Source organism: Pistacia vera, unplaced genomic scaffold, assembly GCF_008641045.1.
Source record: "Pistacia vera cultivar Batoury unplaced genomic scaffold, PisVer_v2 Contig180, whole genome shotgun sequence".
NCBI classification, from domain to species: Eukaryota; Viridiplantae; Streptophyta; class Magnoliopsida; order Sapindales; family Anacardiaceae; genus Pistacia; species Pistacia vera.
This window is the reverse complement of record NW_022195899.1, coordinates 573668-591031: the sequence shown is the minus strand read 5'-3', so window position 1 is coordinate 591031 and position 17364 is coordinate 573668. Positions and strand designations below refer to the sequence as shown.

The following is a 17364-nucleotide window of genomic DNA, read 5'->3' as shown; positions in this document are numbered from 1 at the left end:
CATCAGCAGTTACTTTGTTGGGCAGAATGGTTCAGTAAATATTCCTTCACCGTCCAGCATATCAAAGATCACACCAACACCATTGCAGATTATTTATCCAGACCTAAAACTAAATAAGTTGGTTTCATGAACCTTAGATTCAAACCTCTTCCATGTTTCATGTTCCAACCATTAACCCTGTCCAGTTCCTGTTCATCATCCTCTTCATCAAACCATACTCCAGACGTACCTCCTGAATTCGATGACCTTGTTTGGATGCATACTATTGATGAAAATGCTACTACCCTCATGTTTTCTTACCAACTTCAATGTATTGAAAAATGTGGTCAATCCATGTATGCTATGTTAGGGATCCATCCAGATTACCCCTTTTCAAAAATCTTTTGTTTACCTCCAGGTCTTGAAATCATATTTCCAGAAGAATTATTATGGTTCTTTTGGTATATGTTGCACTAATATCACATTGCCATTCAATTCCCGATCCATTATGTGTTGAAAATAATTTCCCAATACCAGTCAACCTTAACCCCTGAATTCCTCTCATTGATGACTTTTCTCTGATGGTTCAAAACCCTAGACAAATGAAAATCTGTGTTTGCTCATCAACTGGCCCGGTACAAAGGTCCTATGTCTATCAAAATGGCATGGTCTATCATGTTTTTTCACAGACATCACTCCATCAGATCTGATGGCCTATATTTTTCACAGCATCAAGTCACATTTCATCGGTCTTATCCATATGACCTCGTCCATAATATGTTTGATCATCCTGTTGAGACTAGATCAATTCAAAAAATCATTTTTGAAAAAAATTAGATCATTCCAGATGCATTATGGCCATCCTTTTACGATGATGCTCCGTGGGAACTCTTTCCTCCAGACTACACTGAGAAATTACTCCAAGCCAAACAGACATGCATACGTTCCATCAATGCTTAATTCGATGCCGATTCAGCATATCCAGAATGGTGGTATCTGGACTCATAGTCAGATACTGTGCAGGAAGAAGAGCTTCAGTGTAATTACTATCTCCATAAATCCAGGCGACAACAATACATGCATGCACCAAGTACATCTGCAAAGCAAACATCTCAGATTCCAGACATTTCTTCAGAGACTCATCCAAATATATCTCCCCAACAAATCCCTGCTGACTGGATACAATCAATGAGTTGTCTCGACTTCCAAGATGAAGAATCGTGGCATGTTACTAATTTGTCAGACGATTAACGACCCGCGTGTGCTAAAATAAATAGTTGTGTCCTTTATGTAAAATAGGGGTGAACTAAATGGCAATTTGCTATCTCAATGTAATATCTCCCGTATCCTTTGTAAAAAGTCAAGAATTGTAGGCTACTTCATGTAAAAAAAGAAAAAAAAAATCAAATCAAACTAAAAAATGTTAGTCTTGTATTTAATGACTCATTTATGAGTGGTTATATCCCTTATATCTATAAATAAAACCTTTTACCTTCTCGGGGAGGAGGAACTTTGCAAAACTTTGGTTTATTTCTCTCACTTTTCTTTACACATCTTTACTATAATTCTTCCATATTTCTTTCATATTTCTAACTTTCCCTCAACCTCAAGGGTGTTGTAATACTCTGATAATGTTATAGATAGCAAAAAATCTCATATATGCTTTTAATTTATGTTCTTTAACCTGTTTAATATTTATGTTTTCATTTATGTTCTTGTTCTTTATTTCTGTACATGTTCTTCATTTATATTCATGTTCTCCATTTATGTTGTTGTTTAATATTCACTAGCCATTTTAGATGATGTTAGAAGCTGGGTGGGTGTACGTGTGTGTGGGATAAAAGGAGGGTCTTGACCATCATTTCGACCGATATTTGTGTGTTGATTGGTTCCGCTTAGGTCGGCTATCATAAATTCCCACATGCATAAACTCCATGAGTTTCTGATAGCACCTCTAAGGTCTAGTAACCCGTGTGGTATCTGGTCAATTCATTTAGTTATAAGTATGAATGGGAGTCGTTCTTGATTACATCTCAATTTATCCCGACACAAAGGAATCACCAATTTCATAATTTTATTAGCTTTCTAACACTTTTGGGATCTCTCGTTTTCAAATCATCATCTTGTTAGCAACAAAAGTTTTCCATGTAAATAAGTAATTTGTACAACCTTAAATTAATTAGACCACCCAGCAAAAAGTACAACAAAAAAAGAGATAGAAAATTAAGAATTACAACCTGATGAGCAATTAATTAGAGAAATACTAATTTAATTGTAATACAAATTAACGTACATATTAAAAGCTCCATGCAAAATCATCAATGGAGATTGAGCTTAGATCACGACACATTGCACCAGACATGAATGTCGATTCCACAAATTCAAGGTCAAAACTAGAGCTGTCAAATGAACAATCTATGTCCTGATGAACACTGTTGTTTGCTTCATAGATATTATCGTTCATCTTCTCCTTCTCTTGAAGTTCTTGTTCTTGTTCTTGAAGTTGCAGTCCTTCGACGCTTGGAACTCTATAGGGTTCAACCATTGTATTGATACCCCATATGGAATAATAACTCTCATCTAAGAGACCAAATCCTGATGGGTTCACTGAAGAAGTTGCGGAAGAAGAAATGGGTCGGCTCTCAATGGAGGAGACACTAGGGAAAGTAGTAGTATTAGTGATGGAGTCATGAGAATTTTGACCACAATTTGCAGTCCAAACATTAGGGTTTTGAATTTGATATTGAGAGGTTGGTGTTGGTGTTGTTGAGGGCGCCATTACTGGTTGAAGCAATGGAGCATTTTGAAGAGGAGGTGAAGGTGAAGGTAACGTTAGAATTGGAGGTCGAATCTCCATCTGCACATTGTTATTAATTGGCGTCATTTGTCCATTATTGACTGTGAAAACGGGAATGGATGGATCAAAGGAGGTTTGTGAGATGTTGCGTGAAAGCTTTTTAGAAGCTCTTTGATGAGAAGGGATCAAATTGTGAGTCCTTGGGTCCAAACCTTGTGAGATCAACTTCTTTTTAATGCATGAATTCCAGTAATTCTTCACTTCATTGTCAGTTCTTCCTGGCAAATGCTTAGCTATCTGGGCCCATCTGCCAAACCCATGCAATAGTAAAATATAAGCTAATGTATCGTATTGGTATTCGTGTGTGTATATATATATATATATATAAATTAATACAGAAATAAAAATTTTACTAAAATTTTGCTTTTTAATATCAATTGACTGTAATGTTCGTGTACTTTTGTAAGTTAATATATTAATATTCTGTTTTGTGGTGAAATTGAATTGGGTTTACCTGTTGCCTAAAATTCTGTGGCAATCAATGATTATCTGTTCTTCTTCTTCAGAAAGGGAACCTCTCCTGAGGTCTGGTCTCAGGTAGTTTATCCATCTCAATCTGCAACTTTTTCCACACCTTTGCAAACCTGCACGCGGTTCATCGATTAATATACCCACCAACTATATATCAAATACTTTCAGGGGAAAGGAGAGAGAGAGAAGCTTGCTATATATCATACCAGCAAGTTTTGGAACAGAACTCCAGCTGCCATGGCCATGAGTAGTGATGTGTTTAAGGAGCTTTTCATCTTCTTCAGGCGACCACAATCCCTTCTTCACTTTCTGTTTGCTGCAGCACTTGTGACCCATATTCTCAGTAGTTAATTTCCATGCTGCTCCCTCCCCCTGCCCTTAATTTATATCAACAATAAGCTCATCCGTATAAATAAACCTAACTTTAATTCGCTCTTCCAACTTACTGGTTTCACTGTTTTAAACGCTGAAAGCGCTTGCTACCTCATGAGGTGAGCGATTATTCAAATAAATATATGAAATGAAATGTTGAAGGGTATCAAATTAAAAGCGTCAAGAAATGACAGAGGGGACTCAGGCAACTGAAATGCATGGAAATCTGAGTAATATAGGCCAAGTGGGAACACATTTAACATGATGTTAAGCCAATTGTAGTGTGATTAGATGTTTTGTTTTAATAGAAATTTTGGCCAATCTTTCAAACCATATTTCCCTAGAAGCAAAGATCCCCTCATGGTGACTCAAGGTCCCACTCCCCAAATATAATATAAATTCACACAAATGAGAAACTTTTTGTCAATTTGAGTGTGAGAGGGGTTACTTATAACAACTCTTAAATTTGCATGCCTCACTTATATTTCTATATATATGTACTTCACTTCACTTGATTGTGTAAACCAACAATGTGCTGTTATTTGCAGACTTTGAACTATTATTGTCCCAACTAAAAAACAAAAGATTACAACAAAAACAAACTATACTTTAATTAATACTACAATTTAACTTCCACAAATTCGATAATATAAATAATCTAGGCACCAAAGGACTAAGAATTCATAGAGGATCCCATATTAATTGGTGAGAAAGGCCATTCCATTTGAGAAATGTGCTGGAAATTTAACTTCGGGTTCACTCATAGTGAGAAGGACCACAAGGTCTGATTGAGTGCTTTGGTGGGCATTAATTTTATACATAAAAATTATTATAGATTTTGTTTTCAAGAAAAGAAGTACAGATCCATCAAGTCATCAAGGGAATTAATATATATAACGAAGTATACCCTATGATGTAATTGTAAGAGTATGAACATATTGTCTCATGTACATGTACTTTAGAGTTTTGAGCTGACAATATATGACACAATAATGGGTGTCATGGCCATGAAAGAGGCATTAATTAATTTAATAATAGAGTAGAGTGATGAAAAATACTGATATCGAAACATGAGAAAAATGAGCTGCTTGTTTTGAGAGCAAATCATTGCACTTTCATTTTCAATTAGAATATGAGGAAGGGTCATGATTATGATTAAAGAAACTTAATTATATATTAATTAATTAATTTCCTTCTAATCACTCTATATATGGAGATAGAGCTGTAGTTTTCTCAAGTTGCCGTGTTAAATCTATCTCACTCTCACAGTACTATTGATATTTTGAAGTGCGTAATTCAATTTATTAGCTAGTTTTCACTCTCTCTCTCTCTTGTCAATACTTGACATGTTTATGAATGCTTAATTTCCAAGGAAAAGAATAAGTAAGCTCTTAAGAAATCATAAACTTGAAGCTTTAATTTTAAATTAAACTTTGGGGATGGCAGGATTTATCAGAAAATTAATTGTATGAAAAGGAACCTGCTATGCAATATTCCTTGCACAAAGACTTGGAAATATGTCTTAAAGTATAAAACAATACAAATATTACCTTCTCTCTTTGTTTGGATCGATCTTTTGCTTGTACATGTAAATATGTTGCCCTTGGGTCATCATCTAGGAGTCATACTTTGATGGCTACCAACCTGAGTAACATTAGAAGGTAAAGGAATTTAAACCTTGTATGTTTGACCTAATTTTTTTTATTTCTTCTTTGATCTTTGTCAAGGGGCCATTTTTGTTAGCTTTTCATAGCTTGTAGTCTTACCTATATATATATATATATATATATACTATAGAATATATATGTATCCTCGAGTACACATTTTCTTATATAATTAACCTATGGTAAGTTTTCTCTAATCAAATAACCTTGGTCACCTTATGACGTGTATGCATTAAGTGTATGCTTTTAATCAACCAATGAGATAATTAATCATTTAAAACACAACTTTTATGAATAATTCTACAATAAGGCTACAGCGGCTATCAATGGATACGTTTAGTTTAGATGCCAATACGATCTTTTTTTTTCTCAAAGCTTTCAATGAAAATTGCTTAGTTAACAGAATTCTGGAAATTACGCATTTCATCAAAGCTATCAAACACCAACTTTATAAAATCCCAGGAACGGTATTGTTTCTGCCGTTCGATTTGAAGCCACTGTAAAAAAATTTATCATAAGAAACCATTAGTCAACACAGATAGTTCTTAAATGTCATCACTTTGAGATCACTAAAATAACACGTACGTATTCGAAATCTATATTTATATGTAAAATGCCACTCCATTAATATATTATGTACATACACCAGAAAACAGACTGATATAGTTTCTACCCACAAGATTTCATGCTTTTGAAACAAAAAATAATGACTAAAAACTTTTTGATTAATTGAAGGCCATAACTCCAAACGTTTGTGCAATTTGTTACGGCATCATGATTGTCAGGTCTAGAATTCGTCATAATAAAAACCAATAAATCTTATCGTAATAAAGTGAAGAAACAATACCCCAGATCGAGTGAGAATAAGTAAGGACTGATTTTGAATTTTTTGCGGTCTTTGACTCTGAAGTTCCCAGGGAGGCGTAATAAGCTTCTCTCTGCAAATAATGCAACAAAAGAATCATAGAATTTCCAAAACTTAAAACAAGATCAGAGGTTGTATAAGAACAAATTTGAAAACAGAAAGCAAATTCAATAGGATGCTGATATTCTGTTGAAAGAAAAGATATATATTTCATTTGTCAAATCTAATAAAACAAAACCAGGGGAAAAAGGAACAGACAAATAAAAGTGAGTAAATACAAGCACCGAGTTTAAAGAATAAACAGCCAAACAGAGTATTAAACAATACTCACCAACGCAACAGCATGTGCAGGCATATTTCTACCCTGAAAAGTTTTAAACTGCCAAAACAGTGTCGTTTTGCATTTCTCAATATTCTTCCTCACAGCTCAAATGACTCGTTTTTGTTCAATCTCTTTAAACTTCACAATCTATAACTACAAGTAATGAATGGAAACCTGAAAGACTTGATGAATCATTCTGCTTTTCAACTTGGTGAGTCACTCAATGTCTGGGCTGCTGAGTTGAATAATGGGAGTGAGGCTCAACAGCAGTGGGAGAGAATTAGAAAGAGAGCAGGCAGCGAACTAGAGGCTGTGTCCCGAGCCAAGCATTTTAAAAGATATCAAATCAGAGCTACAAAACACCAAAACTCCAACAAACAAGTTTCAAAGCAATATGGGAGATATGCTCTTTTCCACATTTAGTCTAAGAAAAATTCGGAAAAAAGTCGAATCCTTTTGGAATTTTAAAGATGAGTACCATTTTGTCAAAATAGATCATGAACACTGGACAACAATGAAACTTCTCGTACAAATTAAATAAATAAATAAAAATGTAGAAAAGGAAATAATGAACTGAAGTCTAACCTTGATTAAATCTCAATGCCACAAAATGCTGAGAGAAGTATCGCAATAGATGATGTAAACACAAAAACTCCAAAGAAGTCGGTTTTGCCTTCGACCTAAAGCACATGATGATGATCTATTATTGCAATGGGCACACAACTACAAAGTAACTTTAAGAGAAACAAAGGATTCAGTCAGCAACCTAATTCCCCTATTAAGAGAGATGATAAACCAACAGAAGCAGATGAAATCGCATCGAATTGTGATCCTCTTCCTTTATTGTTGGCAGAAATTGAAAACCAATCCTAACAATTGAATGACAACCTGCAATAAAATAAGCAAACCTTATCTTAAAATCCCGTAGTCAATTGAAATAAAGCCTGTTAATTCATAATTATCATAAATGAAACTGATGCTCATGAGAATCAAAAACCACACCTCTTTAATGAGTGAAAACATGCTACTACTATTGCCAGTTAAATCTCAGGGCTAGCAACAAAAATTGTACCATCTGAGTAAGTTAATTCATCCACACATGCTAATTCCATTATCATTATGTTATGCAACGGAAATATAAACTCTAACATTAGCTATTGAATATAATAATAACATGTAGTAAAGCAAAAATAAATAGCCAAAATTAAATACAAAAATAAAGAATATCAGGAATCAACGAGGTTTGGTATTGTAACCTACGTCCTCGGGCGCTACAAAAGAAAATTTCACTATCTCCAAGCAATATTACAAACTTTTGGGTAATACGACAAATACCCAAAACAAAGAAGAGATACAACAAAACTTTCAAACTAAAGGATCCTTAAAGAAAGAACCCTATACAAGAGAAATGTAATAGAAATACAACTTGGGATACAAATAACAATGATTTAGGTCCTTATATATAAGTCCCAAAAGTTTTCCACTTTTCATTCCTAAGAAATGTAGGACAAACTAACCTTTTGACCTATTACATATAAGTCCCTAAACCTTTCTCCATTATCACTTCTACCCCATGTGATTTTGCTAAATGAGCAATTTTTCAACAAATCTCCACCTTGACGAATTAGCAAACCTTCAAAGTTTTGTATTCTTCTGTCAAATTTTGCAACACCTTCAAATGCGCCAAAAGGCACAACCAAGCTCGCAGGATGTTGATCAAGTTCAAACAGTGATTGAACTTGATCATTGTCACTACTTTCGTTAAAATATCTGCAGGATTCTCAACAGTCCCAATTTTCTCTAATGAGATTCTTCCTTCAGTAATGATTTCCCACACAAAGTGGTAACGAACATTTATATGTTTGGTGCGAAAGTGGAATACTGGATTCTTTGTTAAGTGAATAGCACTCTGACTGTCAAAATAGATAGTGATCTTCTTCTGACTAATTTTCAATTCATTCAATAGCCCTTGTAACCAAATAGTTTCCTTTACAGCCTCTATAACTGCCATATATTCTGCCTCTGTAGTAGACAAAGCAACTGTAGACTACAAAGAAGATTTCCAACTCACTGGAGCTCTAGCAAGAGTAAATACATATCCAATAGTTGACCGACGCTTGTCCAAATCACCAGCATAATTAAAATCAACATAGCTAACAACAAATTGACTAAGATTTTCATCCCGCTCAAAAATCAAACCAATGTTTACAGTATCTATAATATATCGTAAATTCCACTTCACAGCTTGCCAATGTCCTTTACCAGGATCATGTATATACCTGCTCACAATTCCAACTGCATGTGAAATGTCAAGCCTAGTACACACCATTGAATACATCAAGCTACCAACCGCATTTGAATACGGAACTTTTTACATAAGAATACAAAACTTTGAAGGTTTGCTAATTCACCAAGCTGGAGATTTGTTGAAAAATAGCTCATTTAACAAAATCACATAGGGTAGAAGTGATAATGGAGAAAGGTTTAAGAACTTATATGTAATAGGTCAAAACGTTAGTTTGTCCCACATTGCTTAGGAATGAAAAGTGAGAAACTTTTGGGGCCTACATATAAGGACCCAAATCATTGCTATTTGTATCCCAAGTTGTACTTCTATTACACTTCTCTTGTATAGTGTTCTTTCTTTAAGGACCCTTTAGTTTGAAAGTTTTGTTATATCTCCCTTTTGTTTTGGGTATTTGTTGTATTGCCCAAAAGTTTGTAATATTGTTTGGAAATAATGGAGTTTTCTTTTGCAGCTTTGGACAATCTTTCTTCTAATGCCCTTTCTCATGACAAAAGGCACATTGATCCTTATTGACCGCACAAAGTGGTAACGAACATCTATATGCTTGGTGCGAAAGTGGAATACTAGATTCTTTGTTAAGTGAATAGCACTTTGACTGTCAGAATAGATAGTGATCTTCTTCTGACTAATTTTCAATTCATCCAATAGCTCTTGTAACCAAATTGCTTTCTTTACAGCCTCTGTAACTGGCATATATTCTGCCTCTATAGTAGAAAAAGCAACTTTAGACTGCAAAGAAGATTTCCAACTCACTGGAGCTCTAGCAAGAGTAAATACATATCTAGTAGTTGACCGACGCTTGTCCAAATCACCAGCATAATCAGAATCAACATAGCCAACAACAAATTGACTAAGATTTTCATCCCGCTCAAAAACCAAACCAATGTTTACAATATCTATAATATATCGTAAAATCCACTTCACAGCTTGTCAATGTCCTTTACCAGGATCATGCATATACCTGCTCACAATTCCAACTGCATGTGAAATGTCGGGCCTACTACACACCATTGAATACATCAAGCTACCAACCGCATTTGAATACGAAACTTTTGACATAAGAATACAAAACTTTGAAGGTTTGCTAATTCGTCAAGGTAGAGATTTGTTGAAAAATTGCTCATTTAGCAAAATCACATGGGGTAGAAGTGATAATGAAGAAAGGTTTAAGGACTTATATGTAATAGGCCAAAAGGTTAGTTTGTCCTACATTGCTTAGGAATGAAAAGTAGGAAACTTTTGAGGCCTATATATAAGGACCCAAATCATTGTTATTTATATCTCAAATTGTATTTCCATTACACTTCTCTTGTATAGGGTTCTTTCTTTAAGGACCCTTTAGTTTGAAAGTTTTGTTATATCTCCCCTTTGTTTTGGGTATTTGTTGTATTGCCCAAAAGTTTGTAATATTGTTTGGAGATAATGGAGTTTTCTTTTGCAGCTTTGGACAATCATTCTTCCAACGCCCTTTCTCATGACAAAAGACACATTGATCCCTATTGAGTTTTCCCTTCGAACGAGATCTTCCTCTTCTCTCCTTCTTACGACTTTGACTTTGACTACGCCCTCTTGCTACAAGTGCTTCTGCTGACTCATCTTTATTCTCCTTCTGATCCTTTTTCCGAATTTCATTATTGGACAAAGCAGAACAAACTTCTTCAAAGGACAATTTTTCTTTCCCATGAAGAAGTGTAATACTAAGATGATCCAACTCATCCGGAAGAGATCCAATCAACAACATAGCTTTATGTTCATCTTTGAATGTTTCATCCAAATTTAACAAATCAGCAATTAATCTGTTAAATGTATCAATATGGCTACTGATATTCGCACCTGGTCTCAACTGAAGGCGAAACAATCCTTTCATCAAATAGAGTCGATTCTCATTACTTCTTTTCATGTACTTGCTTTCCAACGCCTTCCATAACTTATTGGCAGACGTCTCTTTCATGAATGAATATTTTTGCTCTCTACAAAGACATAAGCGAATCATCCTACAAGCTTTTGCATTCAGCCTCACCCAGTCTTTCTCATAGATATCTTCTGGTTTTTCCTCCTCCAGAACGATATCTAGATCCTTCTGATACAAGCTATCCATTACCTCACTTTGCCACAAGCCTAAATTATTTTGACCATCAAATTTTTCAACATCAATTTTTGCATTTGAAACCGTTATCATCTTTACTGGCGCAGATGGTGGTGCCGCGGACGATGACGCCTCGAACGATGATGTCATTTATGCCTTACTCAATTGGTTTGGTAAACAAAGTTCCCAAAAACCAAGCTCCACAAATTATTATATTCAATAGCTAACCAACATATCAACTATAGCCCTAGGTAGTAGCAAGTGTTGAAATGATTAAATATGCACCAGGAAAATTCCCAGAAAATAATGGAGGGGTCACAAATGGTCCCACTTAAAATTCAGTCTCCTTAGACTTTTATCATCTTGTTGACAGAATTTTCCTAGACATGCATATAACCATACAAATAACTACTCACTGTCACAAACCTAAGCTCTGATACCACTTGTTATGCAACAGAAACATAAACTCTAACGCTAGTTATTGAATATAATAATAACATCTAGTAAAACAGAAATAAATAGCCAAAATTAAATGCAAAAATAAAGAATACTAGGAATTAACGAGGTTCGCTATTGTAACCTACGGCACTGCAAAAGAAAACTCTGCTATCTCCAAACAATATTACAAACTTTTGGGCAATACAACAAATACCCAAAACAAATGGGAGATACAACAAAACTTTCAAACTAAAGAGTCCTTAAAGAAAGAACCATATACAAGAGAAGTGTAATGGAAATACAACTTGGGATACAAATAACAATGATTTGAGTCCTTATATATAGGCCCCAAAAGTTTTCCACTTTTCATTCTTAAGCAATGTCGGACAAACTAACCTTTTGGCCTATTACATATAAGTCCCTAAACCTTTCTCCATTATCACTTCTATCCCATGTGATTTTGATAAATTGCTAAATGAGCCATTTTTCAACGCATCGTTCTAAAATGCATCTTGAACCATACAAAGTAAAAACTTCTGTTAAACAATAAACCCCTAGAAGATGAATCTCATAATCAAATTCAACAAGAAGTTTATAGAAAGTAAAGTATTTCACTGACCCAGTTCTACTTGGAGGCTTAAAAAAAAAAAAAAAAAGATTTGAATTTTATTTTTAACCAAAAATATCAACTTTCAGATTTGACTCAGCAGGAATTGCAAGTAAGTCATACAAAATTGAGTACCTGAGTGAAGATAATTGAAGATGAGTGCAATTTGAAACTAAGTTTTTGTTTATTCAGCTATTCTCTAACATGTACATAAGAAAATTGAAACTGACACTATATTTGGAAGCAGTACAAAAACACCATCACTAAAGCCCATTCAACAGAAAAGACAAATAACATTTGGAAAATTGGTTCCACAGAAACTACAATTATAATATAAGAATAGGGCTCATGTAAAATCTGATAGCATTTTAGATTTGATTGAATGTGAGAAATAATTTACAGTATAAGTAGTATGCAAGAGAGGGAAGAAATCAAAACAGCAAAGTTGGAAGAATTGGCTACATGTAGACCATGTGTAAACCATGCGTAAACCATGTGAGAAAAAAAAAAAAAAGGAGTTAAATTTATCATATATTGTCTTGTTGGAAACACATCTTGTCGAATAAACTAGACAGAATTCGCTACATATATCCTCTCATGTCCTAATCCAGAACCATTAGTAGAATTTAACTGCCAACACAACATATCTGGGACCCCTAGTGAGAGATGATATAACTGTGCTTGAATAGATAAAATAAAACAAAGGCCCAAATTTTGTCAACAAGTTAAACCTTATTAGAATAAAATTCTTCAATGTCTCACTATCATGGATACAGTTTTTTATTTGCAAAATCTGAATTTCTGAGCTCTAAGTTCTCACTAGTAGCTTTTGCATAGTGATAGAAATTGTAAACTACCTGATGATTGGGAGCTGCAAACCATGGAAATCTTTAGTGAGGCTGCAAAAGGGAGTGCATAATACCCACCAATTCCCAAGAGAAATCACTTCTTCATTAGCTGTGGTGACCAAGCTATGACTGCATTTGAGAAAAGAAGAATATTGTAGACAACAGGAAAAATGGTACAAGTGACTGTTTATATATTTGACCAAGGAAATGCCTTACCAACCAGACAACAAAATATATACTGTGCTCATGAAAAGAGAAGTTCTCTTTGCCTGTGAAATGTTTCCCCCAAAAGCCTCTTCGTTGATTTGTAAGGAAGCTTCCCTGTTTCATGCATCATATCAAGCACCATATGGGCTTCAGGCAATTGTTTTTCTTCGCATAGGATGCAAAGCAACCAGTTGTAACTATATGGACGAGGTACATAACCGTGTGCAATCATTTCTCCAAACATTTTGAAGGCGGGAATGCTCAAACAACTAGAACAAAGACATTTGAGTAAATTTTCATAAGAAGCCTTACTTGGGAAGAATCCCCTCTTATGCATCGTATATAAGATTGACAATGCATCAGGCAATCTACCAGCTTGGCAAAGACCTTTTAGCAAAGTGTTATATGTGATTCTATCAGGAGCACAACCATCTGCATTCATCTTATTGAAAAACCCAATGGCACAATCAATTTCACCAGCTCTGATATGCCCATCAATGAGAATAGTATAAGTCACCTGATTGGGACATACGCCTTCCCTTTGCATCATCTCCAAATGATCATGTGCATCCTGAATCCTACCTGCCCCACAAAATCCAGAAATTATACCATTATAAAGGTACAAGTTTGGCATAAACTGAATTTCTTTAACTTTCTTCACGAGCTTCAATGCGAAAGATTTCATTCCTTCAGGAGAATTGACACAAACTTTTAAATTGTTCTTCCTCAGGGGTAAAGTTCTCTGATGGAGCAACTGATACAACATTTCCTTCGCATTTTCAGACCCTCTGTCAACAATAAACAATCTTTTTCTACCAGTCATATGTCTACAAACACCACTGACCAAAGCAATATACGTGATCAAATCACCTTCTATCTGGTTTCTATCCATCAAATCAACTAGTTTAAAGGCAAATTCAAACTCCCCTATCCTTAAGAAATGATTGATAAGAGAGGTATAGAGCACAGCATTTGGCACAAACCCATCTCCTAACATCCTATCAAGGTACATGCATCCCTTGTCCATCATACCTTTCTTCACCAATCCACTGATCAGGGCAGTGTAAGAATAAGAACTTGGTTGAATTGAATTCCCCATCATTTTCTCAAACAATTGGCAAGCTTCAATAGGTTTTCCATTTTTGGAGTATCCATTGATCATTGTCACATAGACAACCTCATCAGGATCCACACCTGCCTCCAGCATTCTCTTGAACATAACTTCTGCTTCAAGTATCCTTTTTTCCCTGAAAAGACAACCTATTATTCTATCATAGATAGAAACACCAGGCTTCAGTCCTCTCATATCCATTTGGTCCAAAACACCATAGGCTGAAGCTATATCTCCTCGTTTACAATATTCACTTACCATTATCAAATAAGTAGATATATCCGGAGCCGTACCAGAGTCTTGCATAAGTTCAATTAAGGAATTGGCAACCTCAAAAAGTCCCTCCTGGCAAAGGCACTTGATCAAAGAGTTATAAGTAATAAGCAAAGGTCTGCATCCAAGACTAACCAATTTATCCATGCAAAGGAAAGCATACTCTGATTCTCCACCCTTGCACAAGGCACTGATATAGACACCAAATGCCACATTAGCGAGATTTGGGTTGCTTTTCACAATTTCCCCAAGCAGAAGCTCAATTGCTTTGATCAAATCCCCTGTAGCATTCAGAGTAGTGGAGGTTGAGAGAGCCAAAGGATCAATACCACATCCATTCTTGGCAATTGCTAGCAACACCATGAGAGCAAGCTGAAGCTCTTGACCCTTAGGACACTTCTTCATGAGGATAAAGGATAGCACATGGTCAGGAACAACGCCATTTTCCAGCATGTTTTTGTACAATTCATCTATCTCCACTAGCCTATTCTCCTTGTAAAGAGAAGCAATCAAATCTGTGTAACAGTGCACACTGGGAGCTATACTATTACTTAACATGTTATTTAAAAGTGTCAAAGCACAATCCACATTCCGATCCCTGCAATAATTACTAATTATAATATGATAAGTGACCATATTTGGCTGCAATCCCCACTCAATCATTTGGTTGAATACTACCCACCCTTTATCAAACAAACCCATAGTGACAAAACCATGAATTAAAGTGTTACAAGAATAACTATCCGGCTCACAACCTGTCTTGAGCATTCTCAAATAAACTCGCATTGCCATTTTCATCTTCTTATCCTTACTATACGCATTCATCAAAGAAGTATACATCATCTTATCTACAAAGAACCCCTGTGATTCCATTTCTTCAAACAACGACTCAGCCTCCACAACCCACCCTCTTTTACAAAAACCATAAAACAAAGATTTATACAAATGAAGACTAGGTGTCAATCCTGATATCTTACGCATCATTTCAAACGATTTCATGGCTTCATTTAAATACCCTTTATAACATAACCCATCAATCAAAATATTATAAGAAGAAAAACTCATGTTTACACCAGCATCATGTATCCGAACAAAATAATCAAAAGCCTCCAAAAATCTTTCTTGCGCATATAACTCTCTAAGAATAGCATTACAAGCAGGTTTAACAGGAACAGAATCCATCAAAAAAATCCTATCAAAATGCTTCATTGCATCCTCTAATTCGCCTATCTCACAGTAACAAATAACCACCGAATTCAAAACATCTGAGTCAGGATCAATACCTGCAGCAACAATATTTTCACAATAAAGCGAAAGTGCCAATTGCCATTGACCAGATTGTACCAATTTCTTTATGATAGCACGATAGCTACCCATATCAAGGTCCATGCCATGAAATTTTGCGAAATCAACGACTGAAATAGCATCAGAAACAGAGGCAGAATTAGCAATGATACGGCGAATCACTTGTTGGGCTGATGATATTAAGCCACGTTTAATTAATTGTTCAGCTAAAGAGAGACAAAGCAGGTTGTGGTCATTGGACGTCGATTGTGAGACCAGTGAGGACTCCAGTTGAAGTGTACATGTGGTTATTCCTCTTCTTCTGCTTTTGAACCAGTTGTAACATGAACTATTTTGTTTTGTAATCATGTTTTTGGATAGTTTGTTTAAGGGCTGCGTGGTTGTAGAAGTAGAAATTTTGAATTTTGACAGAAGTCGAGTGAAGAAGATGATGAAGTTGTGCCGTTGGTTAATGGCGGGGCGACAACGGAACTGACTCAAACCCTTACCGACTTGGCTGGGTTTGGCTCCAAACCGTGATGCTCACGGTTAATTAAACTGGTTTTAATGCAGGATTTTATGTTTTTGGTTTATTTTATAAATTTTATGTATTTTTTTATATTTTTGAAAATATTAAAATGATTAAAAATATATTAAAAACGCTTCTAGAATATTTGTCAGAAAAAGCTTGTCTTAAATATTTTCTTTTCGTTTGCAATTTTATACAAAAACTTGATTTAAAATTATTTTGTTGAAGAGTGAATAGAAAATATAAAAAAAAAATATCTTTATTCAAAATATTACCTGTTTTCTATTTTGCCAGATTTCTCTTCTTCTCTTGACTCAAATTTGATAGAAAAGATAAACGAAAATTTTCAATTTTAAAGGCCAAAAAATGAAAAGGGTATTAACTTTTTTTTCTTTTCTTGACCGTTTGCTGGAGACTCTTGAATATATTACTTAAGAAGTCCTAAGTTCGAATCCTCATTACTACTAATAATGAGTAGCCACTGGAGACTTATCAGACTATTAACTTCAGAGCCCCGGATAATTAATTAAGGTGCACGTAAGCTAGTCCAAACACCTTTTTATACCAAAAAAAAAAAAACAAAAAAAAAAACAAAAAAGGGCTTTAACTTCTTCAAGTTCACTGGTTCTGTAATTTCAAATTTTCAATCATGTGTACATCTCTTTGTCCATCTCCAATTCTTTCATTTTGTGGTAAAACCCATAGATAAATGATTTAATTATTTAAAATTTAATATGAATGTAATTTGTTACCTTTAAAATATGAATTTAAATACAGTTCTTCAGTATCCCTAAATATATATTAAACTCAATTTATTTTTAAAGTATTTAAAAATGTGGATTTTTGAAATAATTTTATGAACAATACAAAACCGAACTCATGGGCCTGCCCTCGCGTGAATGGGTCTAGTAGATAAGTCCAAACTTCGAAACAAGATCTGAAACGCGGGCTTCAAGCCCAACTCTTAAACTACCGGGCTACTCTCAGCCCGACAACAAATTCCTACCTGGTAATCATGGACATGTTGGGTAATCAATTGAAATTTGAGTTAGAAAATGAATTTTACATTTACATTATTTTAGATTATATATCTAATAATTTATTTTGTTAAAAATAAAAAGAATGAAACATACATAATGCCAA

General features: G+C 34.8%; 2 protein-coding genes across 11 annotated transcripts; both read right to left on the bottom strand.

The window, feature by feature from the left end:
* Window positions 1-2169: 2169 nt before the first annotated feature.
* LOC116126525 (transcription factor MYB86-like) lies at window positions 2170-7349 on the bottom strand. 8 transcript variants are annotated; one of them, XM_031412205.1, is made up of 10 exons: window positions 7297-7349; window positions 7116-7210; window positions 6705-6840; window positions 6540-6587; window positions 6191-6281; window positions 5762-5840; window positions 5230-5323; window positions 3514-3623; window positions 3291-3420; window positions 2170-3083 (listed from the first exon to the last, which is right to left on the bottom strand). In XM_031412205.1, the coding sequence occupies exons 7-10, from the start codon at window positions 5292-5294 to the stop codon at window positions 2276-2278; spliced, it is 1113 nt and encodes a 370-aa protein (XP_031268065.1). In that variant the 5' UTR covers window positions 5295-5323; window positions 5762-5840; window positions 6191-6281; window positions 6540-6587; window positions 6705-6840; window positions 7116-7210; window positions 7297-7349; the 3' UTR covers window positions 2170-2275. The 8 variants fall into 8 exon arrangements, with proteins under 8 accessions (XP_031268065.1, XP_031268069.1, XP_031268070.1 ...); XM_031412209.1 differs by having other exon boundaries at window positions 3514-3684; window positions 6540-6840; XM_031412210.1 differs by having other exon boundaries at window positions 3514-3679; window positions 6540-6840.
* Window positions 7334-16225, bottom strand: LOC116126523 (pentatricopeptide repeat-containing protein At5g62370). 3 transcript variants are annotated; one of them, XM_031412201.1, is made up of 4 exons: window positions 15932-16225; window positions 13034-15823; window positions 12827-12946; window positions 7334-7418 (listed from the first exon to the last, which is right to left on the bottom strand). In XM_031412201.1, exons 1-2 carry the CDS (start codon window positions 16059-16061, stop codon window positions 13062-13064), a joined length of 2892 nt encoding a protein of 963 aa, XP_031268061.1. In that variant the 5' UTR covers window positions 16062-16225; the 3' UTR covers window positions 7334-7418; window positions 12827-12946; window positions 13034-13061. The 3 variants fall into 3 exon arrangements, with proteins under 3 accessions (XP_031268061.1, XP_031268059.1, XP_031268060.1); XM_031412199.1 differs by having other exon boundaries at window positions 13034-16225; XM_031412200.1 differs by having other exon boundaries at window positions 13038-16225.
* Window positions 16226-17364: the final 1139 nt, after the last annotated feature.

Excerpts from the sequence above, each read along its gene's own strand:
- LOC116126523 (XM_031412199.1), bottom strand. The coding sequence starts at position 16,061 with ATGATTACAAAACAAAATAGTTCATGTTACAACTGGTTCAAAAGCAGA.
- LOC116126525 (XM_031412202.1), bottom strand. The coding sequence starts at position 5,294 with ATGATGACCCAAGGGCAACATATTTACATGTACAAGCAAAAGATCGAT. Across the intron at positions 3,421-3,513 it reads TTCTGTTCCAAAACTTGCTG|GTTTGCAAAGGTGTGGAAAA; the intron begins GTATGATATATA and ends AACCGCGTGCAG. Across the intron at positions 3,084-3,290 it reads CACAGAATTTTAGGCAACAG|ATGGGCCCAGATAGCTAAGC; the intron begins GTAAACCCAATT and ends TGGGTTTGGCAG.